At 47.1% G+C, this 21,997-nt stretch overlaps 1 protein-coding gene across 4 annotated transcripts in view; it reads left to right on the forward strand.

Annotated features, from left to right (window-relative positions):
* Lrrc20 (leucine rich repeat containing 20) overlaps nucleotides 1–21,997 on the forward strand; it is a 100,674-nt gene that overhangs the window by 49,815 nt on the left and 28,862 nt on the right. For all 4 annotated transcript variants that reach the window (XM_034524883.2, XM_034524884.2, XM_076917180.1 and 1 more), the window contains one exon: nucleotides 17,155–17,322. In XM_034524883.2, the coding sequence (XP_034380774.1) occupies nucleotides 17,155–17,322 (168 nt within the window). The remainder of the gene's footprint in view (nucleotides 1–17,154; nucleotides 17,323–21,997) is intronic.

The following is a 21,997-nucleotide window of genomic DNA, read 5'->3' on the forward strand; positions in this document are numbered from 1 at the left end:
CTAAGAATTCTACCAGGAATGGAGGAGGTGACAGAGGTGTGGTGGTCTCTAGCTTCAGCTTGTGCTTGCTGTCCTCACAGGTGTCCCATCCTTGATAATGCAACAGAATACAAGTTTAAATGTTTGTGATAATTGCTATAAGACAGAAAGATGGTCTGCCAGAGGCAAAGAGACCCGTAGAGCGGAAAGAAATCAGTTCAGTGCCCCTCGAAAGGGAGCTGGTGCCATCTGCCACTCAAGCACCTCCATCTTGCTCTCTAGCCAGGGCAAGTGTGCTTGTGCACAGGGGGTGGGGCACATCCAGAACACAGGGACTGTGTGCTGGTGCACAGAGGGTGGGGCACACCCAGAACACAGGGACAGTGTGCTGGTGTACAAGGGTGGAGCCTGTGTGCTGGTGCTTACAGGCTGGAGCACACCTGGAACACAGGGACAGTGTGACTGAATTATCTGTCTTCCAGCTCAGTTCCCAAGCTCACATTTTCCAGCCCTTGAGTGACAAAGGACTCCACATTTATCTCCACCCCCCTTTCCGCAAGCTCTCTGCACAGATTTCCTTTGCTGCTGTGCTACAGGCCCCCTCTGTTCTGCGCCCTCCTCCCACCCCTTGGTACTCACAGCCCCACCACACCTGCACAGCTCCACCACATCCTTTGAAAGAACAGGTACTGTCTGCCTGTTTATTTTTGAGTAGGCAATAGACACACAATGCAGTGGTCCAGTCAAAGGGAATAATAGCAGGGAATAAGTCTCTCTCTCTCTTCCCCCAGAAATCTAATTCCCTGCCTAACAACAGCTGTCTCTGCCAGAGCTAGAGTTGTTGCTGGTCCATGAAATAGAAATTCATCCAGTATTAGTGACATTTACAGCATCCCAGAGCAGACATCGTTGTGAACCCCTTCCAAGTATAAAGTGCTTAAAATCTTTACAGCCCTCTCGCCTCTTCCTTTCCTCTGCCTCCTCCTCTCCTGCTCACCGGGTTTCTAGCTCTCTTGATATTCTTCCCTTCTTTCAGAGAGCACAAGGAACTTGCCCAAGGCCGCACAGCAAGAGGGTGGGGCTGAGAAAAGGCTATGTGTATCATTTTACGTCACAGTGACTGCTTTAACTCAGGGGTCGATGCTGGTTGAGTGATGGATGTAGCTCATTTGGTACCAGTGTCCCTGTGGTATCGTCCCCCAGTTTGATCCTGAGCACTGCCTAAACCTGGCATGGTGGTGTATGCCTGTAGCAGTAGCACTTGGAAAATAAAGGCTCAAGAATCAAGAGTTCAAGGCCACCCTTTGCTGCCTAGGCCATATGAGTCTTTCCTGGGCCATATGATATGGGAACAGCACTAAGAAAACTACCTTATGAGACTGTCATAGTTAGGGTTTCATTGCTGTGAACAGACACCATGACCAAGGCAGGTCTTATAAAGAACAACATTTAATTAGGATTGGCTTACAGGTTCAGAAGTTCAATTCATTATCATCAAGGTTGGAACATGGCAGCATCCAGGCAGGCATGGTGCAGGAGGAGCTGAGAGTTCTACATCTTCATCTGAAGGCTGCTAGCAGAAGACTCACTTCTAGGCAGCTAGGGTGAGGGTCTTAAATCCATGCCCACAGTGACACACTTCTTTTCTTTTCTTTTTTCTTTTTTTTTCTTTTCTTCGAGACAGGGTTTCTCTGTGTAGCCCTGGTTGTCCTGGAACTCACTCTGTAGACCAGGCTGGCCTCGAACTCAGAAATCCGCCTACGTCTGCCTCCCAAGTGCTGGGATTAAAGCTGTGAGCCACCACTGCCCGGCAACACACTTCTTTCAACAAGGCCACACCTTCTAATAGTGCCACTCCCTGGGCCAAGCATATACAAACCATCACAGAGGCCTTTGTGGTGGCAGAAAAAAAAAGTCGATACTTTCTTTTAGTCACAGGCCCTCTTGCTGTCCCCACAGTTCAGTCAGGAGTATGTTTCCTGGAAGCTTGCCTGTTGTTTCCTTTCTGACTTAACACCCACAGGAAGCTGGGTGTGTTCTACTCAGTACCACACATGGTCCCTTGGAAGAACACTTAGCTGCCACACTGACATCTAGCTCTGTTAGAGTAGGCAGGCACAACTGTTCAGGAATGCAGGGCCAGAGCCTCCTTGCTGGCTAAACCTTGCCGGTGGGTGTGTGGGGCCGGCACATGCCCTTGCAGGGCAGCTGCACTGTCACATATAAGGCAGCCTTTCATGCCCTCTAACAGAATCGGCTGTTTTTCTCTTCCTCCAGGGTTAATCAGAGTTGGCCCTGGCAGCTGTCCAAAGTGTAGCAGAATCAGAAAGGATAAGAGGACCTTGGCGAAGGCAGGTTTCATTTGACAAACACTGGACACCACAGCTCAGGGCCGTCATTGAGCAGGGAATTGTCGCCGCTGGCGCAGCTCACACCTGGGATAACTACTAGAGTGGCATGCAGCAGGCTCTTCTCCCAAATCTCTTCTATCGTTGCATTCCCAAGTAGTCCAGCTCTGAACCCTGGCCCCTAAGACAGTCAGTCCTTCAGACCTGAGCCCCTCAGCCAGGAGACACTGGACAAGCCACCGGGGGTGCTGTGATCCTGGGCTGAAGAGCAAAGCCAGGCCTTGGCTCTGGCCGTCTGGGTAACAGGAATGTTGGCACAATCAGATCACGTGGCTAGGGCTGTGTTCTCTGACATAGAAACAATAGGAAACAAAACAAAGCAAAAAACACAGGCTCCCATGGAAGCAGGCCATATGGAAGATGGACCGGAGCCGCAGACCGCCTCACTGGTCCCAGTTGGGTCTCTTTAAGCCTCACTCCTCTAAGCCTCACCAGTCTGCGTTGTGCTAACACAACACCTAAAGCTGACCAGTTTCGGAAGTGAAGAGGTTTGGCTCCCAACTGAGGCGGCTACAGTGGTTTGAACAGTATGGCCCCGGTATCCTGGCTAAGGGTGCCTGGCTGCATCACAGAATAGCAAAGAAGCAGAAAGGGGACTGGCCCCGTGCAGAGAGCGAGTCACTGCATTGTGCGGCTTCAATTTAAAGTGACTCTTCCACCCTGTAAGAAAGGGTCCCCTGAGTCACAGCACCCCCCACCCATGATAAACACTTTGTACTTGGTGTCCCCTGCTCACTTTTAGAGATGTGGTCTCTCCGTAGCCTTGGGTGGCCTGAGATTCACTCTGTAGACTTAGACTCACAGACCCGCCTGCCTTTGCCTCCCCAAGTGCTGAGATTAAAGGCATGTGCCGGCACATCTGGAACACTGGCTCCACATCTTAAAGTTCCCTACCCGGCACCTTCCTTCCCCAGGGGTCAGGCTCACAGCACAAACACTTTGGGGGACACTCAAACCCAGTCCGAACTGTGAGCATGGGGAAGCATTCATTCCATGGTGATCCTGTGAGGTTAAAGACAATTTGTTCAGTAGCCGTCCTCAGTGTGACAGGATTCAGAATCACTATGGAAACACACCTCTGGGTGTATCCTGAAAAGTCTCAGAGAGGTTTAACTGAGGAAAGAAGATCCACCCTGCATGTGGACAGCACCAACCCCAATTCCAGATAGAATTGGATCTATTTAAATCTATTTAAATCTATTGAATTTATCAAGACCAGCCAGTGTTAAGTCTCTTTCTGGTTCCTGACCCTGAACATCTTGTGACATTTCACCTCCTGCTACCACACCTTCTCTGACTTCTCTGTACTGTTCCCTCAAACTGTGACCCACTACATACCCCTCCTTAAGTTGTTTTTGTTGGGTGTTCTGTCACAGTGACAGAAAAGCAGCCAGTGCACCTGTGTGGGCACAGGGACCGTTTGGATGAGCTGCGGTTCAGGACAGAATGACAGTCACATTGGGAAGCACATTGTTCAGTCACAGAAATAGACTCCTACAGGAGAAACTTCAGCAGCACCTGAGCTGAAAATATTTAAGCCTTCAGAGATGGGGAGATGGAAGTTTATGTGGCCCATCTGACCCACCACGGGTAGAAGCGCTGGGTCCCTGGGTCCATGGTCAAGAACTATGCCACAGAAACAGGTGGCTAACACTAGTGACAGATTTGTCCTCAGCCACTGAAGTGTCTCACTCACCTTCCTTGTAAACTAGGTTCACGATGCTAGTGTTGAGCTTGCTATAGTCTTGGAAGTTAGCAGAGGCCAGGCAGGGAAGGCAGTTAGCATGCTACAGGGCCTGCAGAGGTGCTTGGTGGTAATTCTTTGTGGTTTAGAGCATTTTAAGGGCTTTGGGCATAGAAAATTCCAGGTAGGAACCAGATGTGTGTGTCTGCAGATGGTCTGAGGCCTACGCACTAGTTCCTAGATTTGACAAATAAAACATAAGACCTGCAGCTAAGTAAGTATGAATTTCAGATTAGCAGTGGCTGAGCCTTCTAGATAAATGTGGCCCATGAGACATATGGTGTGAACTCACATTTAAAAAAAAGTCATTTATTGTTTATCTGAGATTTGGCCTTAATCAGATGTATTGCTATCTTGAAACTATCCTGGTAGTTTTTATCCAGTCTCTGCGTGGTCTGTCCAGTCTCTGCATGGTCCATCCAGTCTCTGCATGGTCCGTCCAGTTTCTGTGTGGTCTGTCCAGTCTCTGCATGGTCCATCCAGTCTCTGCGTGGTCCATCCAGTCTCTGTGTGGTCCATCCAGTCTCTGTGTGGTCCATCCAGTCTCTGCGTGGTCCATCCAGTCTCTGCGTGGTCCATCCAGTCTCTGCGTGGTCCATCCAGTCTCTGCGTGGTCCATCCAGTCTCTGCGTGGTCCATCCAGTCTCTGCGTGGTCCATCCAGTCTCTGTGTTGCGTGACCGATCATTTGGGCTAGCCCTTTTGAAGTTAACTTGCATGCATGCATGTTTTGAAGAAATCAGTAACTGAGACAGTCTGAGAGAGTGAATCACCCAACCTTATCTTTGTGAGGACATTCATGTTTCAGCTGTTAAGAGGTTTTCCCTTTGTCAGTTCTAATCTTTATAAGTTTTGTTGGTGCCAGGCAGTGGTGGCGCACGCCTTTAATCTCAGCATTTGGGAGGCAGAGGCAGGCGGATTTCTGAGTTCAAGGCCAGCCTGGTCTACAGAGTGAATTCCAGGACAGCCAGGGCTATACCAAGAAACCCTGTCTCAAAAAAAAAAAAAAAAAGTTTTGTTGGTATCTATATTTTTTTTTTCATTCCCTGTAGATACATAAGCATAACCATGTCCCCATCTTAAAAGTATTACAAGTATCCATTCTAATGTCAACACAGCCTTATAGCATATTGGTTGGCTTAATTCCTTAGTTTTTTTGATAACCCAGTATCTTTCAGCTGCTGTTATTTCTTTTTCACCAACGTTAAGAGAATTGAGAGTTAACAAAGCATTATTTAGTCTGTGCCTCAGGGCTTTTACTCTCCCTTTTTGTTTAATAAGCATCTCTTTTAAGGTTCGACCGGCTTTTTCTATAATTATTTGTCCTGTGGGATTGTGTGGTATACCAGTAACGTGCTTTATATTGTAATATACAAAGAATTGTTTTATCTTATTGGATACATATGCAGGAACACTGTCAGTTTTAATCTGTTCAGGTATCTTCATAATTGCCATTATTTCCGATAAGTATGTAATTACATCATCAGCCTCTTCAGAAATTAAAGCAATTGCCCATTGAAACCCTGAGTATATGTCAATGGGATTGTATAATATACCTTTGTTTTCTAAATTCTGCAAAGTAGAAAACATCCACCTGACAGATGTCCTTTCCTTTGGCACCCCAAGAGCTCCTATCAGCAGTAATAGAGTTTGGTTGCATAGAGAACACGTAGGACATCTTTTTAGTTATTATTTCTTTTGCTTGTTGCCAAGTAATGGAAAATTTGTTCTTTAAACTTTTCCCATTATCATGTTTCTCATGGAATTTTGAGGTTTCTAACACATTTCCTATTAGTAATTGGTCAATTTCACCATTTCCTTGAGTTAATGGACCGTGCAAACCTGTACAAGATTGAATATGAATACTATATAATGGAGAATTTCTACTTCTTATGACCTGTTTCAATTGTATAAATAACAACGTTAACTCTGAGTTATCAGGTACAAATTCAGCAGTCTCTATGCAAAACAACTCTTTCTACATATAAAGAATCAGTAATTATGTTAAGAGATTCAGGATAATCTTATAATACCATAAGGTTTGTATACAATTCTGATTTTTGAACTGATGTATATGGACTTTTGACCACATTTCTTATCTGATTGATAGCATGCCATCCCCATTTGTTTGCATCAGTATAAAATGTTGGTGCCTCTGAATTGGTGTTCTCTTTACTATATATATGTGAAAGAATCCAATTCGTTCTTTTTAAAAACTGCATATGTTTGCTTTTCAGATATTTGTCATTAATTTCACCCCAGTAGTTATTACAAGTTCTTTGCCAATCTTCATCGATCACACATGATGACATAATCTCAGCATTTGTAACAGGTACTACAATATGGTCAGATCTCTTCCTGACAATTGATGTAGTCTTATTCTACTTTTTATAATTAATTCAGAAACCTTTTCTATATATGCCTTCAATTTTTTACTTTGTTTATGACCTAAGAAAATCTCTTCCATAATACTATCTTCCTTTTGAATAATAAGCCCAGTGGGAGAATGAGTTGAAAGCAAAATGACCAAAATACAATCAAGTTTCGGATCGATTCAATCCACATAGCTTCTTGAAGTCTTTGTTTTCCAAGTTAACCCTTTTTCTGCTTCAGCTGTTAGACATCTTGGACTGTTTAAAGCTGAATCTCCTAGTAGTGTTTGAAACAAATTACTTAACTCATGTGTATTTAATCCAATTGTAGGCCTCAGCCAGTTAGTTTCTCCCATTTATTTTTGAAAATTGTTGTGATTGGCCCCTACATATCTGTATATTTTGTGGTCAAATTTTTTGTTGACTGATTCTGTAACCCAAATAACTAAGTGAGTCTCTTCTTTGTGTTTTTTCTGGAGCAATCTGTAACCCCCAGCATGGCGGAATTCTCTGTGTTACCTTAAACATATTCTCTAAAACATCTTTGTCAGAATTAGCCAACAAAATGTCACTCATTTAATGATAAATGATAGACTGAGGGAATTGCTCATGAATTATTCCTAATGGCTGTTGTACATTGACATAAAGTTGGACTATTTAACGTTTCCTGTGGAAATACCTTCCAGTGGTCTCTTTTCATTGGGCCGCTGCTGTTCCCAGTAGGTACTGAGAAAGCAAACCTTTCCCTATTGTGAAAAAAGCAATCTTTCAAGTCAATTATTATTATAAGCCACGATCTCAGTGACAACGATGGTAAAGGAAGTCCAGGCTGTAAAGGACCCATTGGTTGAATTACCTTATTAACTGCTCTTAAATCTACCATCATTCTCCACATGCCTGATTTCTTTTTTACAACAAAACACAGAATACCATGGGCTGGTAGACTCTTCTCTATGTCGCACCTCCAGCTGCTCTTGGACCAGCTGTTTAAGTAGCAGCAATTTTTCTTTTGTTATGGGCCACTGCTCTTGCCATACAAGTCTAATTGATGACCATTTTAGGGAAAAGGCTATTGGTGTGTCAGCCGTGGCCCCTTTTATAAATTGGAAAACTCAAGCCCTGTGATGTCCTGTGTTTGAACAGTGGGCACAGCCTATGGTTGTTCTCAATCACCCGTGTCAGTTAGCATCTCACTCCTGGTTTCCTCATTTACTGTCCCTGCAATAGCAGGAATATTTACTTGTGTACCCCATGGTCGTAAGAGATCCCTTCCCCATAAGTTTATGGGTTGTCAGCCACATAAGGTCTCCACTTCCCTGTTTGCACTTCTGGTCCCAAACAGGTACTCCATCAGACACTTTATCTTATTCATGATAATTTACCCATTCCTATAAACAGTGTGTAAACCTTCTGAGGTAGCCAATCTGGATTCCAAGAGTTTTGGGAAAGTATATTAAGATCAGCTCCTGTATCCACCAAACCTTCTATGTCAACATCATTCATTTGTACCATTAATTTGGGTCTCTGATCATTAACCACTGTTTGACAGAACACTGTTTTCCAGAACTCCCATAATCCCCTATCCTCTCTAGTGGAGCAGCCTTACCCTTGATGTAAAGAAACAACAACAGTTGAGCAATTCTATTCCCTGCATCAATTTGCATCTCCTTTCTTACATATGCCATCCAATTTCTTCCTTGGTATCCCCATCTACTACACCGGGGTGCACAATAAATCCTTGAGAAGTTAATCCACTTCTTCCCAAGATTATTCCTACTGTCCCTGAGGGCAAGGGACCATAAACCTCGCCGGTTAACTTGTAACATTCAACTTTTGGGGATAATGTTAAGAGTTTCTGTGTTCAGCTCCAAAGCTGCACTTCCTTCTGTAGCATATATAAGATCAGAAATACTCAGTTTAAATTTTCTTGCCTGCTTGGTACCACCTAGCTGATGAAAGGAAGATGACTCATACTGTTTGCTACAGGATCTCGAGCTGACAGGCCCCTTGGTTTATTTCCTGATGGCAAGAGGTTACCTATATGTCTTTCATGGACCAACAGTGTTTCCCCTTTCCACAGCAGCTACAATGCCCTGGAAGCCTTTGTGCCTCAGAGCAACCAGACCTTATTTTTGTCTACAAATACTATGTTCTCTAGAATCAATGTACCTGCTAATTTGAGCTCTGAATTTTTTAGCCTTCCAATTTCTTTGGAAATGAACAAATTCATCACAATTAAAGCATTGGTCATTTTGATCTCTGAGACTTCTAGCTATGGCTTGCCCTGTGATATTAGCATGATGCTTCTGTAAACCAATACCAGTTGTCTCTCTTATCCATTCGTCTAGTGGGGCTCCTCGTGCCTTCAGTGGTCTGATGCGCTATTACATTTAGTATTTGCATTTTCAAATGCCAATATTCCTAGCAGTGACTGATTTCAGAGTCTGATATGGCTCTATCTACAGCTGAAACCAACCTCTGTAAGAAGTCTGTAAAGGCTTCTGCAGACCCCTGTATTATCTTAGTAAATGAGGTGGATTTTCCCCAGGTTCTTTAATCATATCCCAAACTCTTAAAGCTGCGGGACAGCATTGTTCAATAACATCAGCAAATCAGATTTGTTCTTGAGAGTCAGTCTGACACCCCTCACCCAGCAGCTGGCCTTTAGTACTGTTTATCTCCCTTGATAAATTACATGCTTCTATTTTTGTGGCTTCAGGCCTCCACCGGGACAACCATTGTCATGGTTGTGGTTGTCCAGCTTTTAGTACAGCTGACACCAGTCCCTTCTAATCTTGTGGGATAACCCCAGGTATTTAGCATTTCTTTAATGAGTGGATTCCCTGTCCAGTGTGACCTGAGCATGCTTCCCTGAGCAAGTGAGGGAGGGCTGCTGCCACAGCCTTCATTTTCATCTCCCAGGCACTAGGCAGAGGCTTCTTGGCTCTAACTTCCCTGGTTAGATGACCCCGCCTCTGCCATCTCTGATTTGATTGATGGCAGAGCTGTAAAGTTGTGCGGAAAGTGAGGTCCCCAATAACAGGAATGGTGACTTGGTGGCCACTGTGGTGCAGATAGGCTGTGGAGTGAGGCTGCCAAGACTTTCAGAAAACACCTGTAGTCTTCAGAGACAAGAGGAGATGGATGGATAGATGGACAAATGGATGGACACATGATAGATAGGTAGGTAGATAGATAGATACATGCATACATACATAATGTGTATATGTATATAGATACAGATATAGATATAGACACATAAATACAAATATAGAAACATAAATATATAGACAAAGACATAGGAACATAGTTATGTAGATATATAAAGAAAGAGACACATAAACTAGCATAGCTAATTATACATACACACACGCACACCCATGCACCCATGCATGCTCTTACATATAGATAGATATACACATACAGAGAGCGAGCTTTGTAGATACACGCTCTGGTTCCAGGGCAAGCTCCCAGAAGGCTTTCTTATAATCTGCCTTCAGAGACGCACACTTCTTATATGTCTGAGCCACCCTGGGGCTCTGATTAGACTCAGGCCTGAATTGGTTTGATAAAGTCCATCATTTTTCCCTTTAATAACAGTTGTGATCATGTCAGGAAATTACAAGTAACAAAGCAGAGAGAGGAGCGTTTTCCCCAGCCTCTGCAGATGCACATCTCTTACCCTGCTGAGCTGTGTGTGTGTGTGTGTGTGTGTGTGTGTGTGTCCCCATCCAACCATCATCTATGGCACAGGGCAGCAGCAGGTCTGAGACCCTTCACATGGACATGCTGTATGTGGGCAATAAGGCTATTTTATTAACTGTTGCAAACACTTGCTCCCATGTTCTTTGGGACATGGTAGGGTTCAGCTCTCTTAGATGCCATTAGAGGAACAGAAAAGGAGGTGGCCGGTGGCCCCGGTATCTGAGACTGTCATTCTGTGACTGGGAATAAAAGCATGCCTGCACCTCCATGTAGCTCTTCATCCTCCCCAGAATGAGCTCTTGCTCCTCCCAGCCTCCACTCTTAGATCTTTCCTGCGGGTTTTATGGATGTCTGTCTGAAGGGAGGCCCCATGCCGCGGGGAGAGGCTCCTCTGCACTTCTTCCCATTATGCAGCGGGTGGCTGGCACCATTGGGCTCAGAAACGCAGGCTGTCCAGCACTGGTTCTCAACCTTCCCAGTGCTGAGGGTCCTTTAATATAGTTCCTCATGTTGTGGTGACCCCAACCATAAAGTTACTTGTGTTGCTACTTCATAATTATAATTTTGCTACTGTTATGAACTATAAATATCTGGTATGTAGGATATCTGATATGTGACCCCTATGAAAGAGACATTGGACCCACAGGTTGAGAACCACTGCTCTAGAGCAGGGTATCCTGAGGTTCAAAGTCAGTCTATGGGTGGTGGTAGTAAATGCCTTTAATCCCAGAACTTTCGAGTCAGAGGCAGGAGGATCTCTGAGTTCTAGGCTAGCCTGGTCTACAGTTCAAGTTCCAGGATAGCCAGGGCTACACAAAGAAACCCTGTCTTAGAAAACCAAACCAATCACTCATTCAAAGCCAGTCTAGGTATAGTAGCATACACTTTTAATCCCAGCACTCTGGAGGCAGAGGAAGGCAGATCTTAGTGAATTTGAGGCCAGCCTGGACTGTGGAACTAGTTCCAGGATAGCCAGAGTTACATGGTGAGCCTTGTCTCAGAAAACAAAAATGCTCTCTGAGGGCATAACATGTGGCCCTGGGTTGGATTTCCAGCCCTGCATAATCTGGGCATGGTAACGCTGTAATCCAAACACTCAGAAGACAGATGTAGGAATATCTGAAGTTTAAGGTCACCCTCAGCTTCCTAGCTCACTTGAGGCTAGCCTAGTCTACATAACATCTTATCTCAAAAGAAAAACTTTTTAAAAAAATAAAAATTGGGGCAACTGAAATGCACCAGTAAGTGGAAGCACTGTGCTAATACAGAGGCCCAACACACACACACACACACACACCATATCCCATACATAATAACAGTAAGTCAACATTTTTGAAATTAAAATTTAAAAAAAATACCCAGGGCAGCAGAATGATTTATTTAGACAAGCTTGAGAACCTGAGTTTGATCACTGGCACCTACAGCTAAAGGAACCAGCACCCCAAATGTAGTCCCCTGGCCTCTGTTGGAGCACCTTTGCACACGTGTATACACACATTAATAGTGACAATGTCTTCGATGGCCTGGTGTCACAGTACCCCTGCTGTGTGTATGCTATGCAGGGCCAGCTCCTACATGGCCTGTTTGACTTCACTGGCCAAAGAGAGGCAGCTGGGCAGCATGTGTCTGGGAAGTGGGAGCTTACAGAATCACACTGCACAGAGTAGTCTGAGCAACCAGAGAAGGTGGGCTCACCCTCCCCGGGGGATGAATGAGATGCTCCAGGGAGCCACCCCTGGGCAGTGACCTCATCACCTTCCTCTGAGTTGGCTGCCTGGAGCCTGGAGTCTTTATCTGGCAGTATTCAGTGAGACTTGAACGGCGGTCCTTTTTATAGCAAGCAATAATAGTTATTCTTTTGTTCTCTTTGATGAAAAGAACAAATCAATGTAAGGAAGAACGATGTACTCGGAGCCGGGATGCTGCAGGATTGTGCGGGTGATGCTCAAATCCATTCCCTGCTCATTTGTTTACCTGCCCAACCTTATCCAGTGCTCACTGCAGACTGGAGCATTTGGGATGCTTTCCCAGGGCAGTTTATGTCCTCAGGGCAGGAGGCAAACAGAATGCTGACAGACAAGTACACTTAGCAAATGGTGGCTCTCCAGAGGCAGGTGCTGTTGGAAGGGGAGGAGGTCCCACTTTAGATGTAGTGGTGAAGACATAAGTCTTCACTCAGAGGCAGCAGGCCTGGCACATACACAGCATAGAACACTGTAGAAAGCAGGAACTGAAGACCTCCTGTATCTCCAGCACTTTGGAAGCTGGGGCTAGAGGACCACACACAGTCTGAGGCCAGCCTGGTTTGCTAGCACATTCCAGACAGGCAGGACTACAAAGTGAGACCCTCCCTCCACGTGTGTGGGGTGGGGTGCAAGGTAGCCCAGTTGTAAAACGTTTGCCTAGCATGCACAAAGCTCTCAGCTTGATCCCTGACACCGGATAAACATGAGGTGGGGTGGTACATACCTGTAGTTCTAGAACATGGGAGGCAGAGGCAGGAGAGTCAGGAGATGAAGGACGTCCTCAGCCCCCTGGTGAATTTGAAGCTAGCCCTGGCTGCAGGAGATGCCATGACCTCAAAAGAAAGGGAAAAGGGGAGAAGAAAGGGAAAGAAAGAAAGAATCAATCAGTCAATCAAACTATATAGTGTGAGGGCCCCAAGGCAGCAGCCTGCTCAGCCTGAGATAATGCCGTTTGGCCGGGGCACAGTGGGCTAGATGTCTAACATTGCCCCAACACTGTAACCTGGTAACCGTTATCCAGACAGCAGCGTTTGGGAGACATGGGATTCCAGATGCCTGAATTCAGTGCTCTTCCTTCCTGAGCCTCCTGGGTACTGGTCGGCTGATAATAAACCCCATTAGATAGAGAGTCCTTTATGATCCAGGCATGGTGTATCCATGAGTCCAGCTGCTGAAGGGATCCTTGGTTGCATGGAGCAGGCCTTGGAATCTACTAATTGGACCTTGGGTTCAAGATGTCACCAAAGAGAGGACACTGGGAGGCACCACGTGACACCCTCTCCCATCACTCATTGGGTACTTACTGAGTGATCATGTGAGTCCTGAAGGAGGCTGGGTGTAGAAACAAAGAAGAATCACGTGAAGTTCCTGCCTTAGTATAACAGAGCAGAGGACTTACAGTGTAGCTAGTGGATGTGGCATGTGTGTATGTATGTGTGTGTGTATCCGTGTGTGGGGGGCCTCTGTGTGTATGCGTGTACACATGTATGTGTGTGTGCATGCACATGTGTGTATGTGTATGTGTGTGTGTGAGAGAGAGAGAGTATCTGTGGGTGTGTGGTACCTCTCTGTGTGTGCATGTGCAGATGTACGTTGTGTGTGTGTGTATGTTTATCTGTGGGTGTGTGGTACCTCTGTGTGTGATGTGCACATGTGCATGTGTGTGTATATATATATATATATATACATATATATATGTATGTATGTATATATATGTGTCTGTGGGTGTGGGTGTGTGTCTGTGGGTGTGTGATGCCTCTTCTGTGTGTGTATGTGCGCATATGTACGTGTGTATGTGTGTGTGGTATATACACGTGGGTATATGTGTGCATGTATGCATGTGTCTGTGTGTGTCTGTGTGTACAGTGTACAAAGGCCCTGCAAAAGGGAACAAGGTTCTGAACCCTCACTGTGGCAGACCCTAAGGTGGACTATACAGATCTCAGGCCATTAACCCAAGTCTTGCATCACGGGAGCCCTTTGAGAACACGGAGCACTCAGGGGCTGGGCCGGCTGTAGAGATGGAGTGCCAGACTCTGGTTCTGAGGGACGTGCTGTAAAATAAACAGAAAGCTTTCTCTGGCTGCCACTTACATAGCTCGCTGTGCTGTGGTGCCTTTCAATTGCTGGTTAACGTCAAAGTAAGGAAAAATAAAGACTTAGGGTGAGTCACACACTTCACCTTCATGTCACACAAAACCCGTTTTAAAGTGCAATTACGGCAGTTAGCTCACACGCAAAAGCCTGGATTTAGACAAGTCATGCTTTGTCACTGGCTTCCAGAGGTGCTGTGAGTGGGCCAAAGAGACCCATTCCAGCCAGGCTCAGGCAGGTAAAAAGGAAAGACAGAAGTAGGCCATTCCCTGCCCTGGACCACCCACAATACCAGGTGCCAGTATATGCACGGTCAGGCCTCATAGCCACTGTTCTGCTCTTAGCAGACGCTAGACTACACAGTTCACACTGACCAGGTATCTGCCTTAACAGAGAGGCTCCCCCTCACCCCCAACTTTGAGCAGACAGACAACTCCATCCCTCCATTTGTAACTCCGGGCATCAAGCCCTGTTTGGTACCTGACATCTGGGGCAGAGATGGCTCAGGGTCACTTCTGCCAAGATTCAGTCTCTAACTGGCCAAGCACACTGGGTACACTACAGTACTGCAGCCCAAGGTCCCTGGGCAGGGGTGGGATAAGGGACAACCACTGTGTCCCAGCCTGAGACAACACAGGGTACACAAGCCTGACTGATGCTTCCTGTTGGGAGCCGACTTTAGTAGAAAGCGGCTAGATCAACTTTGCAGCCATCTGGAACCATATACCCTGATGAAAGACTTGGTTGGCAAAAGCCTATAACAGCTGAAGCACACTCTGGTAAATATATTGTTTATCCCACATAGCTTGTTTTGCTGTTTAGTGACCTCAGCTGTATGGTGCACGTGGTAAAATGTTTTCACCTGTGTTCTCCTGCTTGTGTATATAAATACCTCAGAATTCCCTTCAATAAGGGAGACTTGAGAAAATAGAAGAGACTGAATCACACCCTGTCTTGTCTCCATTCTTCGCGTCTCTTGCCCCAAGAGCCACACTCTCTCTTGACCAGAGCACTTAGCCCCAAAAGTGTTGAGGCAAAGTGTTGAGGCAGAATGTGGGCCTCAACAGCTTCCTGCTGGAAACAGAGGGCTGCAGAAGTCCAGAGCAAAGCCTTGCACAGGCCTGGCTGATCACGGGCCCAAAGGAGAGAGAAGGGAGGCTGCAGGCAGCCCAGAGATGGAGGCAGCCCTACATGTGAGCACAGCTATCACAGTGCAGAGCTGCTTATAAAACAGAGGCGAGTATCATGATGAACGCTGTCAAGATGACAGCTATGCTGGGACACCCCTATAATCCCGGAGCCTGCGAGCCCGAAGCAGGAAGATCTTGAGTTTGAGGCCAGCTGGAGCTATGATGAGGCTGAGTCTCCAAACAGACACAGCGTAGCATATCGGTATTCCACTCCAAAGGAATGGGACCCTATGCAGCTGTGTCGGTCACACATCCACAAACTCGGCTCTGGGTAGAAGAACTGAGGGACTTGGTGTGACATTTCAAGGTCTCCATTTCCTTTGGGCCAGACAGAGTTGAGACAGTCGTATCATACACAAATAGCCTACTGTAAGGTCATGTGTGGATGGCCTTGTGGTCTTGCTCCCGGAGTGGCCTGTCCCCACTCCAGAAACAGAGACCCTACTCCCTCCGTCTCCTGGTGTTTTCTCTGTGTGAACTGTCCATAGCTCTCCACATCCCCACAAGGCAGGCATCTACCAGCCTCTGTCAGATAAGGAAACTGGGATCTAAATGGACATAATGCCTGAGTCAGCTGGAGGAGCCAGGATGGGGGTTGCACTTGAGCATGGTCTCATGATGTCCCACCGTAGCCCTGCAGTGTGTTCCCTGCCCTGTTCCTCCTAGCTTGGTTTTTGTTTTGTTTGTTTGTTTTGCCTCTTCCTCTATGAGAGCCTCGTCCTTCCTTTTGTACTGCATTCTTTTATTTAACTGTCTTTCCAACGGTGATACTATGGTCACATAGTTACATTCGCCTTACACTTTTATTGGTTTTCATGGAATAGAAAGAAAGACAGAGACACATATGACATGAACAGAGCTAGTAAGAAAGTCATCCCAAAATAGGAGCCTCTCGGGTTAGTCGACCTGTAGAACATGCAAGGGGATATTTTGCAAAGCATCCCCGACAATTCATTAGTAGCCTCCCCGCGCATGAAGCTGCTTCCTGTTGTCCGTGGTCATTGTTTCCTTGCTTTATGTTCCTGTCACTGACTCAGGATCTTCATGGGGTTTGTTTTTCTGTGACTTAAAGAACTAAAAGGCAGGAAAATATCTCAAGTGTGCCGTGGAACAGCAGGGGAGTTCTCGAAAACAGACAGACAGTGGGAGCTTGCTTCTTTTCTTTCTTTCTTTTTGGTTGTTGTTGTTATTGTTGTTATTGATTGTTGGGTCTCTCTAGGTAGTTCTGGCTGTCCTGGAACTCACTCTGTAGACCAGGCTAGCCTTGAACTCACAGAGATCCACTTGCCTCTGTCTCCTAAGTGGTGGGATTAAAGGTGTACCATGACACCTGGCCCAGGAGAGTTTTCCGTGAAGCTTTTTCAGCCTCAGCTTCTGCTCTGATCATGATCTCAGCCTCTGGCCTGGTCCCTGTCTCTCAGCCTCTGGCCTGGTCCCTGTCTCAGTGCTGTCTGGGCCTGCTCATGAGGGTCCCTTGCAAAGACCACTGATGAGCTTCACAGTGACCACTTCAGGGGAAGAAACTGTTCACATCTGCTTGGTAGTAGTCGTGTGGAGAATAAGGACACATGACAGAACCGGGCTTCCACCAGAAGTCCTCGTGACGCTTGGGCATATCCTGACACATTCACAAGGCCCGTCTGAGGGAGCCATCACACTTGTATCTTTGGGCTGCAGCTTCTGTTAGGAGACCCTCCTACACAGCCAAAGTGTAGTACCTCTGCTGGAATAATGGCAGAAGCAGCCCTGGGCAGTGGTGGGTGCAAATGGACCTGGAGCCATCCATTTGGGACCTTTCTGTGAGGCTGGATCTTTCTCAGTGTCCTGTCCTCCTGGCCAGGGTACCAGAAACAGGCCTGGTGGCCTCTGGGAAGGCCTTCCTTTCCTCCTAACTGTCCCTTCTTCAATCCTCTGGCAGAGCTACGCCTGGAGGGCAACTACCTCTATCGCCTCCCCAACGAGGTCAGCAGCCTGCAGCACCTCAGGGCCATCGACCTGTCCCGGAACCAGTTTCAAGACTTCCCAGAGCAGCTGACTACCTTGCCTGCACTGGAGACTATCAATCTGGAGGAGAACGAGATAGTGGGTGAGTATGCTTGTGTGACTACCACCACCCTAGGCTCTGAAGAGTGTAGTCAGCTGGAGTTTGTTTTTTTTTTTTTTTTGTGGGCTCAAGGGAGGCTCAAGTTTGCTGGGCCAAGACACCTGAGCAGGCAGTGAGCTTGGGTAGATAACCACTGAACAGCCCTGCCCGCTGCCAGGTGCTAGCCATCCACCACTAGCCTGGGCTCCAGGCTTCTATCTTCACAGTAAGTAACTTCCTAGTGCTAAGCAGGGCCCACAAGCTAGGCATGCTCAAACCCCACCAGGAGGAAGCATCAGGCAGGCACCTCCTGTCAACAGCGGGGGGGGGGGGGGGGGGGGGAGGGGGGGGCACCAGGCTGGGCTCTGCCAAGGTTTGAAGTATGCCCTCCGTCTTCTCAACCCTGTCACAACAGGGCCTCACAAAACTGAACATCCTCTCTAGCTCAGAGCCTGATGTCCCCAGAGAGGTCAGGTGCTCACGGATCTCTGTATCTCTGTATCTCCTTGGCTCTTAGCTTTCGGGTTCCCGCCTCGGCCTCTCACTCTGCCTCTCATCATAAACCTCTGATCTCCTCCAGCTGTGCTTTTATTTTTCCCTTAGTGTCTTTATGCCACTTGATTAAAGGCACTGACTGGGCTTTTGAGTGTTTTGGGCTGCAGCTGGGGAATGCCTTGGGCTCAGTGCTTGCCTTGTGTGGTATCGAGTGTCTGAATACCCAGGATGCTGTGCGCAAGACTCAACCTGGACAGGGTAAGGAGGAGGCAAGATCACTTTGTCCTTTTCAGTTTTAGGTCTGTTGTTTCGTTAGTTACTGTTAATTTTAAAATTACATTTATTTATTGTGTGTGTGCGTTTGTGTTTGTGCAAAGCGTATGTGGAGGTCACAGGGCAGCCTGTGGAAATCAGTGTTCTCCGGTCCTCTCCTTCCACATGCATAGTGGGGATTGAACCCAGGTCATCAGGCTTGGCAGCAAGTGCCTTTACTGGCTGAACCATCTCACTGGCCCCTGGATCTGTTGTTTGAGCCGTGAGTAATATGAGCTTCAGGGCATTTTAAAGGGCATCAGGTTGCACGGAGAGACTGTAGAAGATAAATGCATGATTATGAACTTTAACCCTGGGCTGGAGAGATGGCTTAGCGGTTAAGGGCACTGACTACTCTTCCAAAGGTCCTGAGTTCAATTCCCAGCAACCACATGGTAGCTCACAACCATCTGTGATGAGATCTGATGCCCTCTTCTGGTGTGTCTGAAGATAGCTATAGTGTGTATACTCATATAAATAAAAAATAATTTAAAAAACTATTAAAAAAACAAAAAAAATGAACTTTAACCCTGTGTCTATAGTGAGGGCCTCCCCATCCCATCCCCCCATCCCCATCCCTCCTGTCCTCCCCATCACCATCACCATCCCAGTCACCATCCGTCTTCCCCCCTGCCTCAGTGAAGCCTTTGGCCATGGCCTCTTAAGGCCGGGGGTCCCTGAGCAGCCTGGCCTGAGTTGACTTACTAGTCACTTGGTCCTGTATACGATCTCTAAGCAGAAACAGTGTCCCTAGGGTACCCTCTCACTGCGAGGTCTCCCTTCTGCACCACCGCAGTCACCTCAGCTGTGCTCAGCTTTCTGTCTCATTGGCTGCTCTGCCTCCTCTATGTCCTCTTCTCTCTGCCCTTTACTTCCTTGCTCACTCCCATACCTCTGCTCATTCTTGCAGCCGATCCAAGTGAGCGAGCCGTCAGGCAAGGGCTCCTGGGTTCAGTGGCAGGTCCAGAGCTGGGCAGGTGGGTAGGACAAGCGCCAGGCAGCTCTCTGAGTGGAAAGTGCTATGTGGTCAGTAGCCACCCCAGTAGGTGATCCGAGATGAAAAGAAAAGTCTCTCTTCCAGACTGAGGTGCAGACTGAGTACCTATGCTGCCTGAAGCCCATAAAGTGGCTCACAAAGGCAGTACTGGGGGTCTAGATTCTTTCATGCTTCTGCTCCCTCAGGGTTGACAATGTCCCTCTTCCATTTAGCCTTTGCTAATGGAAAGTTCCTCATGGACACTTGGCCAGGTTAAAGAGACCTCCATGCGGAGGCTGTTTTCCAGTCAGTTTAAGCTCTGGTCAGAGGCCTGTACTGAGGGATAGGACACCGAGATGCCAGGGAGGGAAGGGTGGACGGGGAGCTATCTCTTTCTAGCAAAGAACGCCAATCATCCCCAGAGGTGCTCAGTTAACCTCAGGTGGCCATCAGACTGCAGGGGGACTTGACTGTTCTCATCTAAAGAGAGGGACCGGACAGAGGCAGCCGTCACACCCTGCTGAGTCACACCAGTCGCCCAGTTCTGTGTCTTCCTGACCCATTCTTGTTACCCAGTGGCTTTTCTACTTCCCAAATCTGCGGGAAGGCCATACGGCAGCCTCCATAGCTCTTCTGGAGTCAGGCAAGCCCCAGGGCAGGCCGCAGTGGGGCTGTCGTCAAGTGAACACAAGGACCAGGAGTCCTGCAGTGGGAAAGAGTTTTGTGTGGTTTCACCGGCTCCCGCTTCTCTCCCACAGGACCTCATGTGTGATGGTTTGTTTATGCTTGGTCCAGGGAGTGGCACTATTAGAAGTCATGGCCCTGTTGGAGGAAGTGTGTCACTGTGGGTGTGGGCTTTAAGACCCTTATCCTAGCTGCCTGGAAGCCGGTATTCTGCTAGCAGCCTTCAGATGAAGATGTAGAACTCTTAGCTCTGCCTCCACCATGGCTGCCTGGATGCTGCCGTGCTCCTGCCTTGATGATAATGGACCTGTAAGCCAGCCCCAGTTAAATGTTGTCCTTATAAGAGTTGCCTTGGTCATGGTGTCTGTTCACAGCAGTAAAACCCTAACCTAAGACATCACAGGAGCAATCGTAGTCAGAGCTTGGGATGTCTTCAAAGTGACTTACTTCCCCCTTAGAACTTTATAAGGGAGTTGGAAGAAATAAAGACAAATGTTTATGAGAAATGTCTTTTTTCAACAAAACCTTTCACCTGCCTGACAGCGATGGCGCACGCCTTTAATTCTAGCACTGAGGAGGCAGAAGCAGGCAGATCTCTGAAGTTGAGACCAGCCTGGTCTACAGAGTGAGTTCCAGGATATTCAGTCAGGGCTATGTAGAAAGAAAGAGAAGCTGTCTCAAAACAAACAAACAAACAAACAAAACAAAGAAGAAGGAGAGGAAGAGGAAGTGGAAGGAGAAGGAGAAGAGAGATAGGAGGAGGGGGAGGGAGAAGGGAGAGGAGGAGGAGGAGGAGGAGGAGGAGGAGGAGGAGGAGGAGGAGGAGGAGGAGGAGGAGAAGGAGAAGGAGAAGGAGAAGGAGAAGGAGAAGGAGAAATAATTCACCCTGTAGGTCCTGGAGCTCAAACTTCGGTTGTTAGGTTTGCCTCAGAAATATCCTTGAGATTTCTGAGTTCCTGTAAAGCTTTTACTCAGCAAACAGAGTGAGCTCTGAGCCAGCTTTAAATGCTTACAGGGATCCTCCACCCCGAGTCCTGAGGACACCCCCAACCAGGCCTCCTATCTGGGTCCTGAAACACTGTCCAGTAGCATCCATGGTCAGTCCAGCTACCCTGTTCTTCTAGTGAGCACCACCATCTGATTCTGCTCTGTATTTGATGCTATTCTGGGCCGAGAGGAAGGATAAAGACGTGGAGAAGCCACATCCTGGGCCCTCTGTGGCGGGGCATGCCAACTGAGAGGAGTAGGGACACATCTGTTAGCTTTCTGTGGTTCAGGATGGGGTGCCACCTGTCCTCAGTGTTTTCCAATGGCTGAGTGTCCTTGGGTGTCATGGCTGTGAAGCATGTGACTGTGTAGATGGTCTCTGGTCTGTCTGTGACTCTCCTGCTCTGTGCTCTCCCCATCTGTAGCAGGCCTGCTACCCCATGTGCACTGCACGTAGTGTCTGTAGATCACTGGCTGGAAAGCTCAACACTAACAGAACAGAGGTCTGAAGGCCTCAGAGTGCCTCTAATGCCCCCAAGACCAAGTCAGGCTGAGTCTTTCAGCTGCAAGCTGTGATCCACTGGGGAACAAAATGGTAAATTAGTGGGTAGAGAGCAGCAATTTTTTTTAATAGAGTAGAAAATATCAGGGTACATCACACAAAGCATGATAACTTGTTACTTTTGTATCTTTTAATTTCAACTTTCCTGTCTGTACACTCAGGTGTGTATTTGGAATCATGGTAAAAAAAAAAAATTGTCTTTCTTACCATGGTTGCAATATAAAATACCAGGGCTGTCAAGGTGTAATATGCTTGCCACCCAAGCTGGGGAGAACCTGACCACTTGAGTTTAGTCCTGAGGTCCCACATAAAAGTAAAGGAAGAAAACTAACTTCACAAAAGTGTTCTTTGAAGTTGAACATAGTGGGCACACACCTTTAACCTCAGCAACTAGGAGACAGAGGCAAGAGGTTCAGAGCCAGTTTGTTCTATATAGTGAGTTCCAGGACAACCAGGGCTATGTAGAAAGACCCTGTCTCAAACCAACCAACGAATAACACCAAAAAGTTGTCCTTTGGCCTCTTAGTACACATACACATAATACTAAAAAATCAACTCTTAAAAAAAAAAGCAATAAAAACTATCGAAAGGCCGGGCAGTGGTGGCGCATGCCTTTAATCCCAGCACTTGAGAAGCAGAGGCAGGAGGATTCCTGAGTTCGA

Source organism: Arvicanthis niloticus, chromosome 20 (genome assembly GCF_011762505.2).
Source record: "Arvicanthis niloticus isolate mArvNil1 chromosome 20, mArvNil1.pat.X, whole genome shotgun sequence".
NCBI classification, from domain to species: Eukaryota; Metazoa; Chordata; class Mammalia; order Rodentia; family Muridae; genus Arvicanthis; species Arvicanthis niloticus.